General features: G+C 37.6%; 1 protein-coding gene across 2 annotated transcripts in view; it reads left to right on the forward strand.

Annotated features, from left to right (window-relative positions):
• The window catches only part of LOC150079281 (zinc finger protein castor homolog 1-like), a 448,513-nt gene that overhangs the window by 420,722 nt on the left and 14,625 nt on the right, over positions 1–13,166 (forward strand). For both annotated transcript variants that reach the window (XM_090383869.1, XM_090383870.1), the window contains one exon: positions 10,896–11,207. In XM_090383869.1, the coding sequence (XP_090239995.1) occupies positions 10,896–11,207 (312 nt within the window). The remainder of the gene's footprint in view (positions 1–10,895; positions 11,208–13,166) is intronic.

Raw genomic sequence — 13,166 nt, forward strand, 5'->3', positions numbered from 1 at the left:
CTACCATTTGAAATAAATTCTTCTGCTTGACGTTCCATGAATCCATAAATTTAGTAGTAGATTTGTTTTTTGGAAATTTGAACAAAAGCTCCATTTGCTTATTTTGTAAATTTTTTTTTATGACAAAATAACTTATGATACATATATGAGGGGTTTCTGAAAAGTAAGGTTTTTCTCTCGATGATGTTTAATAATATGAAGTTGAAATTACACACTAAGAAATAAGCAAACATGCACTACTTCTCCACAAAGTCTCCAGTTTTATTGATGTACTTGTCCCAACGATGGATTAGTTTATCAATACCAGCACTGAAGAAGTCTGTGCCCACACGCAGTAACCAACATTGCATCCCCTGATGAACTTCCTCATCTGTGGTGAAATGCTTTCCTGAAAGGTGTTTTTTCAGAGGGCCGAACAAATGGAAGTCTGAAGGCGTTAAGTCCGGGCTGTAGGGGGGGGGATAGGAAATTTTCCCAATGATTATGGCACAACCACTCATGAGTGGTGTGGGCAGTGTGTGGAGTTGTGTTGTCATGCAGCAAAATCACACCACTTGTCAGGAGCACTGGTCGTTTGCGTCGAATGTTGGCTTTCAGTTTTTCCAACATTGCACAATAAAGCTGCGCATTGATTGTTCCTCCCTTTGGCAAGAAATCCACCAACAGAATGCATTGGCGATATCAGAACACTGCGGCCATGACTTTTCGGACACTGGGAACAGTTCTGAATTTTTTTGCGCACAGGAGATTGTGGATGTTTCCAAGTCATGGTCTTGTTTGCTCTTCGGGGTAAAGCGATGAACCCACGCTTTGTCTGCTGTGACTATGCTAGCGAGAAAATCCTCTCCTTTGTCGCTGTGTTGCAACAGGTTCTCCAGACACATCCCTATGCATTTTGCTTTGTCCTCCTCTGACACTTGTCGGGGCACCCAGTGGCAGCACACTTTTTGAAAGCCAAGGACATTGTGAATAATTTCATGAACAGTTGACTTACTCACGTTCACTATTTGTGCAATTTCACGCGGTTTCACTCACCTGTTTTCAAGAACGATGCCCTTAATGTTGTCTTCTGTTTTGCTCTGCCTGCCTATCCGATGTCGATCTTCAGTGCCAACATGGCCCGCTTTAAATTCATTGCACCAAAACACACCTGCTTCTTTGTCATCACCATACACATCAACCAGTTCACGGTGAATATTACTTGGTGAAGACCCTTTTGTTTGCAAAAAGTGAATAACTTTATGAACAGCTGTTTTGGACCACACTCGCATGGTAGCCACCATTTTGTAACTGGAATCTGCTGTGAGGTGACAGTACTGCAACACTGCACTGGCAGTCTTTTTGAACGTTATTAACAGGGCTATCTGATCACCGCATTTCATCTCATTCCCTTTTACTATTATTAAGAAAAAAAAATGTGTTACCTTACTTTTCAGAAACCCCTCGTACAAAGAATATACTTTCCTCTAGCATCATTGATGGCATGAGAATTAAAACAAAATTCTGTTGGTGTTTTTCTTGTGCTATTGTTATTGTAATCTTTTCAGTGATGTTACATGTCGGAGTTTAATGCATTTGCAAAACCCCTGGCCTTTTGGCCGTGAAGGGACATTGCAACACTATCCAATCTTGTAACTGTTACAATTAATTAAAGGTGGTCAATAAAAAAAGATTCTCTCTCTTATGTGCATTTATATGCAAATGCATATATTAGTATTAGTAACGGTACTGGCAAATGCAAGGAAGCAAGCTTATACAGCATCGGCCAAAAAAAAAAAAAAAAAACTATCTATCTTATCTCTCCATTCCTTCTAATAATGTCTAATTCTTCTTTAAATTTATTCAGGCTACCTACTTCTACAATACTAGACAGTAGTTTGTTCCAACAATCATCCTCTGTCTGAAAGCAAATTTTTGCACATATATCCTACAGCCATCCTTTCTCAATTTGTCCCCTTGCTGAGAAAGAATATTGTGGAATAGCCAGTTAAATTGACTATTCTGCTATTGCTTCACATGAATGTAGTTTATTGTATTCCTTGCCCAGTTTATGGGGTATGTTATATCTGTCAAACCAGAGGTGGAAAGAAGAAAAACAAATCCAGAGATTTAAGGCAGAGCTGAATATACCATATCGGGAAGCAAAAAAAAAAAAAGCGATGAAGCCCTTGAATATAAACAAACCTACTCATGCTCAGAAGGTAGTAGGGAGATATTCCATTGGAACTGAAACAGAAATGACTATCCCTATCCCACCAAAAGAGTCATTCACTCCCATTGTATGCTACTTGTTAAACTCACAAAAACCCGCTCAGAAGGATTAATTAGCTGCCACTCCCATAGCGGTACCTGCTAATGCTCCACCAATAACAAAGGAAATTCCTTGAGAAAATAATAAAACACCTGAAGCATCCTCTAGTTCTCAAGAAAAAAATTGATGTCAAGCTGAAGGAGGTATACCACCTGACAATTCAGTCTTGGAACTCTTTGTGGAGGAAGGAATAGACACAAGACAGCATCCATACTTCCCCAGAGAAGATAATCCAAGGCTGAGAAGAATAAACCCTTGGCACTTCAGAAGCTGACTGATAGATCCAATAAGCCAAAATCATGGCTAAATTTCTACATTTGAATTGTTGTGGATTCTGGCAAAATACTGATGATATCTAGGCCTTCCTGCAAAAAAGCATGTGCCAGTTTGTTTTTGCTTGCAGGAGACATGTGACAAAAATGAAAACAAAACTCTTCCTTTCATTATACTACTATTGTACATAAGGACAGAACTGGGGATGAACCTGCCCACAGAGGAGTTGCTATCATCCTGGGCAACCACACCCCATTTCAGCTTGTTCCGCTTTCCACTAACGTGGAAAAGGTAGCAATTCACCTTACAGTAAGGTTTTTACTATCCTATTCCTGAGTGATTCAATGGACATCTACCCTGTGAGCTGACAGGAATGCCTTTCAACACCCAGCAGAGTTTAACATCAGTACAGTCATTCAGGAGCTTATCAACGGTGCAGTGGCATACATAACAAAAAACATTGTCCATGCAGCTGCAATTATAATTCCAAAAACATCTGCCTGGTTTCACCATTTCCAAAACCATTGTGAATGCCAACTGCACAAAACAAATTTTGTAGATATTCCGAAGGTATCCTACCATGGCCAATTTCTTAGCCTTCAAACATGCACATGCCAAAGTAAACCATATTTTCTGTCAGAGCCAAAAGGAACCATGGATCTGCTTCGCATTCACTATTACCCAGTCATCCCGCACCAAGGAAGTCTGGGACAAAATCCAGAAAATGAAGGGGAAATATACATTGCACCTTTCATTGGTCCTGGAATATAATGAGTGCAGCATTATTGCAGGCCCAAATGCAATAGCCACAATGCTCTTGGGAATAAGATATTGAAGAGATGGTAGACTTTTTCTACCATCTCTTCAATATCTTATTCTCTAGCGTTCCTGGTCCTGAAAGACAAACATGAAAAGCAGCCAATTAAATTCAAATCTAAGGATTCTCAACCTTATAATGGGCCCTTTACTATAGAAGAGTTCAAAACAGCTAAAACTCTTATCAAAGCAAGTGCTGGTGGAGCAGATCTCATTCATTATGAAATGATCAGCAAAAGCATCTGTCAGCAAAATCCATGGACCAATAGAATCTTTCTAGAAGAGCAGTTTCCAGATTCCTGGCATAAGACAACTGTACTTGCCTTTCTTAAGCCAGGAAAAGCTCTCCAAGTCCAAAAATATCTACTCTCCTATCACTCTGACTAGCTGTCTGTGCAAAATCCTGGAGAGAATGGTCAATGCCCACTTTATATGGTATTTGGAGGAAAATGGCTTCCTCTCCAGAGTGTAGTGCTGATTCTGAAGAAACAGGTCCACTCTGGACCATTTAATTAGGTTGGAAACTTCTATCCGAGATCCCTTTTTAAAACAAGAACACCTGGTGTCCATGTTATTCGATATGGAAAAAACCATTTGGAGATCGTAATTTTAAAAGCCCTTTATACATCAGCCTTAGATGTCATTTTCCAACTTTTATTAGAAATTTTTTATCCCATTGTTCCTTCCAAGTATGTGTAGTAAGTTTCAGACATTTTAAATATTTGTTATTTATATGATTTTAGTGTGTGGTATTCCTTGAAACATTCACCAGGATGTAATCCTGGTTTTTCTGGAGCATGTATTACAACCAAAATCTTTGTATTCCTCCACTGCTAACCCTTTTGCTACTACATGCTGCACAATCTTTCTTCTTATTTGAATTTTCTTTTTCGTGAGACTGATTTTTCAAAAACAAAACTCATTCGGATCATATGGAACGATCAGGTAGTAACTTATATAAAAAAGGTTCATTTGCATAATTATTAGTTTCATTCAAAATTTGTTAAAACAAAAAAAATTGGCTGAAAATATTCAACTTCAGTTTTTGGATTACTTGAACAAATCCACAGTTTGAAACAGAAAAGGAAAAATGTTTGAATGAAACATAATTTACCTTGTTTGGTCTCCAATTTTCCACACCAGCATTGGTTGATAGGTTGTCATCAATTTCTTCATCACTGCTGCAAGAAATATCATTGGGATTGAAAACAACATCATCCTTACTATGTCATCAGACAACAATAAATAAAATTCTGAATTGGAAAGTTCTAATCATTTCTTCATCAGAAAGGTCTTTACAAGACGTTGGCACCATGATTGAATGATTTATTTCTGGCAGAGAGTAAATACCCAGTGAATACTAAAACTGAAAAACTACAGCCACTGACTGTTAACAGTTGAATGAAAACATTCAATTAGTTTGTCAAATTGTTTATATGGTGTATAAATAGAAGGCAGTTCAATAATTACACCAGAAGAATGGGAAAACAAGCTATATAATTGGCAAAACAGTAGGCTGCATCCAACACAACATTGAACTGGAAGAGAAATTTTACAATGCTGCATGAGATGCAACATTGGACTGCAAAGGGTTAAACTAATACTGAGCTGTTTTGAATTAATGAAAATTTTTTGTTCATCAAAGGACAGTGAGAGCTGCTCCCCACACACAAATCTATTGAGAAACTATAAGAGGACAGTTATTGGCAAGGGAGTTCAAACAGCAAGTGAATACTAGCATTAAAGCAACTTATAATTTAAGGCATGTAATGCATAGTACAGGCAGTTCTCGCTTTACGAGTTTTTTTTCTCTCCAAGTATCAACAAAATCGAAAATATGAACATTAATTGCAAAAAATGAATGTTAAACATTCATAAATACTGCATTTCAAACCATGTGTGTAGCTATACAATACAGTATCCCAGCTTTACGATATTAATCCGTTCCAGAGACACCATCGTATCGTTAAAATATTGTAATGTGAACCCAATAACTGTTTTTTGGTAATTCATTTCAAGATCTCGGAAGTTGAAATTTTTGCTGTATAACTAAGCTATTTATCTCTCTAAAATATCATTTTTAAGGTCACGAGCATGACCTTAAGGCCATATTAAAGGTCGTGAGCATGGTTTGTAAATTGTATTAGTTACCAATTCAAATCATTAAAATGCACTGCACTTTCATTGTTATCATGTGTTCCGTTATAAGAATCAATTTTAAATGCCTTCGGGATATTTTTCTGAATCACATTTCTGCTTAAGTTCTGCAAATTGCAGTGGCTGGAGACTAGGCACCTGCGCGGTGATCTGATTGAGGTCTATAAGGCCTTGAATGGGTTGAGCACGCTGAATTCTGATGGGATCCTTCCACTTGTTCAGATTACCAACCTACGGGGACATAAGTTCAAATTATATTCAATGGTCCTTGAGGCTGTCACAGACATTCTCTCAGATATGCCAGACAAGCTGTTCTTGCTACCTGTGAGTCTAAAACGCTGATGGAACTGATATTCGGGTGACACTCAAGTCAAAGTGGACCCAATTTCGGCGAAGTCCGGACGGTTTATGACAGCCAAAGCCTCTGCTTGCACCTTCACGATGGTGGGACTGTTAGCAATCCTGGGTATAACCTTCATGCATAAGTACATGGTGGGTGACCACCCAGGTGTGAACCAACGTAAGCAGGGGTCGAGGTGTGGCGCCCACACCACATGGAGGAATGCCACCCCTCTATGTTACCAGGCAGTACTAGGTGGTAGATGACTCTCATCAACCGGTGAAATACCACCACTTTGCTTATTGGAGGCTTGAAATGGTGGAACCCATGTTTAGTCTCTAGAGCTAAGTTCCGGCCAACCCTTCCCTATCTCTTCCATCATGCAGTATGATTGATGATTTTTGAGGTTATGATGAATGTCGTGGCGAGATCCAATATTCCTTACATTTCGAGGGTACAGCTCTAAAACGGTGTTCGCAGGCCGGCCGCTAGTTAGTACACCGGACTGAACCTATTGGTAACTCTCTAGGAAGCTTCCGGATCAGCTAGTGTATAATCTTGCTACCTCTACTCTGCCAGATAGTGACTGGAGGGAGTCCGAGTAGTGTGTATGCGGGGAGCATTGTCGAGGCCACGTTATGTCAAGGATCTGGGTATATTCTTACCACATGTACGCCATATCCAAAAATTTCATTACTTCATATAGCATGTCCCACCCACTTTTTCTTACTATTGAATACACCATGAATTGTCAAAATAATAGAGCAAGCTTATCTGCGAAAAGATCTAAACCTCCCAAGGACTTCCTAATTCATTTCACAAATATACGTGGTCTCAATTCTAATCTCAACGATGTCCATTTCCACTTGCAGTCTTCCAAACCCCATGTACTTTTTCTGACTGAATCTCAGTTATCAGTTGATTCAACTACTGCTCATCTCAGATGTCCAAATTATTTGCTGTATGATTCCTTTCGCCTCAAAGGTGGTACTTGTGCATATGTCCGTTCTGATATTCCCTGTCAGAGACTTGGCAATTTGGAATCTCCTCTCTTTGATCTTCTCTGGCTTAAAATCTCTCTACCTCATTGTGTAAAATTTATCTGTTGTCTCTACCGTTCTCCCAACTCCACTAATCACTTGGAGCTCTTTGACTTCCTCTCTTTGCAACTTGACTTTCTCCAGTCCAACTTTCCTAACAGTGAGGTAATTTTCCTTGGTGATTTTAACGTTCACAACTCCAGCTGGCTTCCGTTTTCTAGTCACACCGACCCAGCAGGTCGAGATGCTGAGGCTTTTGCAATTACTAATGACCTAGCACAGATTGTTCATTTACCTACAAGAATACCGGACAATCCTAATCATACAGCCAATACGCTTGATCTTTTTCTCACAAACAACCCTTCTAAGTACAAGGTTGAAGTGAGAGGTCCTTTAGGCACTTCAGATCACAACTTGTTGATTGCCTCTTCTCCAATGGAACCTTTATCTCATGGCTATTCCCAACCTCGTATTGTTTGGCATTACAAGAATGCAAAATGGGATGACCTGCGAGACTTCTTTTCTTCTTTTCCTTGGTCTGATTACTGTTTCAAAACTTCTGATGTCAACGTTTGCTCAGATCGTGTCAGTGAAATTATTCTTGCAGGAATGGAATCCTTTATCCCACACTCCACTTTAAAATCTCGTCCTTTATCTAAACCTTGGTTTTCCAATAAATGTGCTAAGGCTGTCCAAGAGAAGAACGTTGCATATCGTAATTGGCTTGTTTCTAATTCTTCAGTTTCATTTTCTGCCTACACCAAAGCTCGCAACAATTGTAAAGCAGTTATTAATCAGTCCAAACTAGAGTTTGAACAGGCTAAGAGTAGAAAACTTGCTTCTTGCCCTAATGGTAGCCGAGCATTCTGGTCTCTTGCCAAAGCTATTGGCCGCAACTTTTGCCCATCTCTGCTCCCACCTCTGTCCAAACCAGATGGTTCTGTTGTCACTTCAGCCAAGGATAAAGCTGACCTGCTAGCATCCCATTTTTCTTTGAGCTCATATATTAATGATCTTGGTAAAACACCTCCCACCATTCCTAACACGCTCCATTCAATGCCTCCTGTGGTCTTCCGTCAAAAGGATATCAGAAGGATTTTGATGAATCTTGATGCTAAGAAAGCTCCAGGTCCTGATGGTATTTCTCCACTTGTTCTCAAAACCTGTGCTCCTGAACTTACTCCTATTCTTTGCCGCCTTTTTTCACTTTCTTATTCCAAAGGTGTTTTTCCTTCTGCTTGGAAATTTGCTCATATCCAGCCAGTTCCTAAAAAGGGTGACAAATCCCTCCCATCCAATTATCGTCCCATTGCAATTACTTCTACTCTTTCTAAAGTAATGGAGAAATCAATTAACCGCCAACTCTTAAACTACCTAGAAACCTTCCGTCTGATCAACGATCGCCAGTATGGATTCCGTCAGTGTCGATCCACTGGTGATATTCTGGCTTATGTTACCCATTTATGGACTAATTCAATGGAAAGGTTCGGTGAAACACAAGTAGTTGCTCTTGACATCTCCAAGGCTTTTGATTGTGTTTGGCATAAAGGTCTTCTAAACAAGCTTCCATCTTATGGTTTGCCAACTGTTTTTAGTAATTGGTTATCCAGTTTTCTCTCTGATCGCTCACTGAGGGTGATGGTAGATGGCTCTCTGTCTTCTAACTTCTCCACTAATGCCGGTGTCCCCCAAGGTTCAGTTCTTTCCCCCACTCTTTTCCTCTTGTATATCAATGACCTTCTTCCATTGACTGGAAATCCTATCCATAGTTTTGCCGATGATAGCACATTGCATTCGACTTTCCATTTTGACAAACCTTGCCCAGCTCAATCAGCTTCAAGTTCTCGAAAATCTGCTGCCAATTCCTTAAATGCCTATCTTCAGGTAATTCTCCAGTGGGGCAAAGACAACTTAGTTGATTTCAACCCTTCTAAAACTCAATCTTGTCTTATATCTCGCAAAAAGCATTCTTCTGCTCCTATGCTTATCTTTAGTGACACTCCGATTTCTAGGCAAAATGATATATCTCTTTTGGGGATTACCCTGACTTCTAATCTCTCTTGGCACAAGCACATTACAAATATTGCTTCCTCTGCATCTAAAAAACTTGGTTTTCTCTTTCGCTCTCGGCGTTACTTTTCTCCCAAACAGCTGCTCACTCTGTATAAATCGCAAATCCGCCCTGCCATGGAATATTGTTCCCACATCTGGGGTGGTGCCCCCAAAACCTCTCTCAGGCTTCTTGATTCCATTCAGAAGAGGGCAGTTAGGTTAATTAATGATTCATCTTTAACAGAGTCTCTCCACTCGCTGTCTCATAGACGCACTGTTTCTGCTGCATGCCTCTTCTACAGATACTTCCATGGGCACTGTTCTTCTGAATTGGCTTCTATAATTCCCGCTCTCTCTTTCAAAACAGTCCGAACACGTGCCGCCACCAGCCAACATCCATTTACTGTCCAACTTCAAACCCACAGAACCAACTTTTCATCTTCCTCATTTATTCATTCAACTGCCGTTTTCTGGAACAACCTTCCTTCATACGTATTTCCTGAAAATTACAATCTACAGAAGTTCAAGTCCAATATCAACAAATATCTTCTTTCGTCTTCTCAACCTCCAACCCAAGCACGGTACTAAGTACTATAGGTTATAATACCTCTCGTGTTTGGGGTTCTCATAAAAAAAAAAAAAAAAAAATTAAGAAAGGACAGATGTAGAATAGATGTGCGGAAATTTGCCTTTAGCCAGCGGGTGGTTAATTGCTGGAACAAACTTCCATCTGTCGTTGTAGAAGTGGATAGGTTAAATAAATTTAAGGAGGAACTGGACAGGCATTTGGAGGGAATGGTGTGATTTTTTTTTTTTTTTTTGGCTGATGCTGCATAAGCTCCTACACTTGCTTTCTTGCATCATGTGCCACTACTACTACTATTTCTGGAGATCATGACCATAAAACAATAAAAACAATTTCTGGTTTATTGGGCTTTTCTGTTACTGCAAACAATTATAAACGGGTAGTAAACTCGATCTTCTTGCATTGGCGAAAATACCAATAGCTGGAATTGTGTGGGTTTTAACATTATTATGGTGAAATGTGTTTCCCCTTTACTGAAATCTTCAGTCGTATAAAAAACATAAATAAATTTTCAGAATCTTCTCTTTGATCCTTTTTTTTTTTTTAAGCTTTGTAAACTTGTTGCTCCACATGAATCGTGTTAATTGCAATTTGTATGTGTCATTAAAAAATGCTTATGCATGCAATCGTGAAAGAATAAACATTCTTTAACATTTGTAAATCGTAAATAATTTCTCTATTCTTATAATTTGCTTGATTTTACAGGCTAAGTTTTCTTTTCTTTGGATAAATCAGTCATTGTTTAAACATAAACTAATTTCATTGTTGAAAACGTATCCCCTATTTTTAACCTTATGTCTATGGGAAATAAATTCCCACTTTATGAGTGCATGCTAGGAACGGATTAACTTGTAAAGTCAAGAACTACCTGTATTTAATACCGTTTTTTTTTTTTTTTTTTTTTTTTAATGAATGTGAAAATTTAGGAGAACTTAATTCCATGCTAAAATTAGACTAAATGTTACATAGTGCACATGGTATATGCAGATACTATATATTTGTATATTCATAGAACACCTGTTTCAACTCATGATTTTGTTTACTTTTTCCAAATTAACATATTGATGCTAGGTTGGATTAATAGGCAATGTAAGGAAACAGAACCAGAAGCCTAGCTTATATTCAAAAATTAGATAATGTTTTGATATGTAATTTCTATAAATAAATATTTAAACTCAAATTGTAAAATTTTCACTCACGCAGTTGCTATAAATATATATAATTAATGTATGAGGTATAGGACTTTTTTTCTTAATTTAAATTGTAGGACTGTTGCATTTCTTAATTAGAAAATACATTATGTATTTATTTTTATAATAGTTTCCAGTGTCATCTTCATCATCTCATTATCCTTCAGCCATATATACCAGTTTCAAGCTACCTAAACCTGTAGATCTTCCTCAAGGTTTCTCTGGGGCATTTTGTCCTTTCACCTCCCCTTATACTCCTGTACCACTTATCGCTACTCCCACAACTGTAGTAAATTCCATCACCTCAGGTATGCCTCAACTCATTCCTTTAAGTGCCGTGACATCATTTTCTGCTGCAAATAATTCGGATTCAGTGCCCAAACTGGATCTTGAAGTAAATCCTCCCACAATACAGGAGACCAATCCACAGGTAAAATTAGAGGTAAGAATGATAGTTTTAATATCTAAAATATTAAAAATGTTTGTTATGATATGGAATTAAATTTGTGTGTTATTTTCAGCACGCCCATTATGAAGTTTTGTCATCTAGATATTTATAAACGTAAGAAACTACAATAGAAACATGTTTGGCATAAAAATATATAATTTAGAAATTCTTAAAAGTGAGTTTATTTAACATTTTGAACATAATAATAGTGAACTAATCTCTATTCCATTCATATAGATAGAAAAAAAGATTATGCATTATTCACCAAGCAGATGGATTATATCTGGATTTCCTTCAGTATTAGACAGATGTTGTTATGCTCCTGATGGCCTTAAAGTCCAACACATTTTCTGTACTACACTATTTCCTTTTAAAAGTTATCCCATTTATTTTATTACACAAAAAACAAGCTTGAGGGAGGCCTTCCTAATTTTCTTGGTGGTGTTGTAGAGTTATCCCCCTCTGTGCCCCACAGGATTCATATCCAGTAAGATGACCACGATGATCCTGCAAGGGTACATGTAATTCTGAATACAGCAGACTCTCGATTTACCGGGACACTTCAAGACTCCAAATAAAAAAAATAATAATAAATAAATATAATCAACCAGAAATCATAAAATTCAAGTGATAACTAGAATAGGTATAAACAGATGTTTTGCAAGTTGTAAATAAGCAACAAGCAGGGCATTATAAAGTCATCATTGGGAGATTATTATCTTGCAACACCCACTGTCTTCACACCAGATGCTCAAAAAATAAAATAAACAAGAGAGAGAACAAATGTTTAGTTTGTTTTAGTGCATCGCACTGCAGAGAGAAATTTTGTTTTGTTATTTATGTCAGGGATAATAAAAATTTTTTTTTTTAGAAATTGCGAAAATGATGGGTAAATGCAAATGAGTTGCCCTTTCAATTCAACAAAAACTTTAAATTATTCAAAAGTTTTAAAACGGTGCATCCATTAAATTAAATCTCTAAAGAACCATTAGAATGTTGTGACCAAACCATGCGTGAAATTGTAATAAATAAAGGGAAGCATCATATTGGACATGCGAGTAGTGCGTGGTAAGTTTTTTATCTATCGCCGTGTTTTTTACATAGGTTGCTGAACATTTTTGGATATACTGTAGTAAGTCCCCAACTTACGTAACTTCGAACTTACATAAATTTTTTTCACTTTTTTAGGATTGTAAAATTTAAAACAAAGTAATAATAATAAGCAATCGATAAAGACGATCACGGCATGCACAAATTGCACAAGCAGGATATGGAGTAACAAGTTTAAAAATAGGAATGAAGAGAAGATTCTTAAAGGTTTTTTTTTATATGACTGAAGATTTCAATGAAGAGGACACACATTTCACCATAATAACGTAAAATCCCACAGAATTGCAGCTATTGGTATAATCGCAAATGCAATAAGATCAAGTTTACTACCCATTTATAATTAGATGCACTAACAGAAAAGCCAAATAACCTGGAAAGTGCAAATTGTTTTTATTGTTTTATGGCAGTGACCTCCAGAAATGTGTTTTAGTAAAATGTGAGCTCGCATGGGGTGATAATAGTGAGTTTTCGCCTTAACCCTGTGAAATTCTTTACAGAAAATTTCATTTTGACCATTATTATGGTGCTGACTAAGAATAAGTGACAGCGGTACTAGTAAATCTATCAAGAAAAGGAAATCAATCGAGTTGGATCAGAAAATTAAAATAAGATGTTTGAAAATGGCCAAAAATGAAAATTATTGCATGGAATTTAGATTTGTCAGTGTCAACAGTAAACACAATAATAAAGGAGTAAGATAGAATATGAGAAGCGGTGAAAGGATTGGCATCAATGAAGTCAACTATTATAACCAAGGCTACAAAATACATATCAGTTATTACTGAAATTTCTTCCTTTGATGTTTTCTTTTCTTATGTGCCACTCCAGCAACTTCACTGCTGT

Source organism: Mastigoproctus giganteus, chromosome 10, assembly GCF_048544385.1.
Source record: "Mastigoproctus giganteus isolate SK-2022 chromosome 10, ASM4854438v1, whole genome shotgun sequence".
Classification (NCBI taxonomy): domain Eukaryota; kingdom Metazoa; phylum Arthropoda; class Arachnida; order Uropygi; family Thelyphonidae; genus Mastigoproctus; species Mastigoproctus giganteus.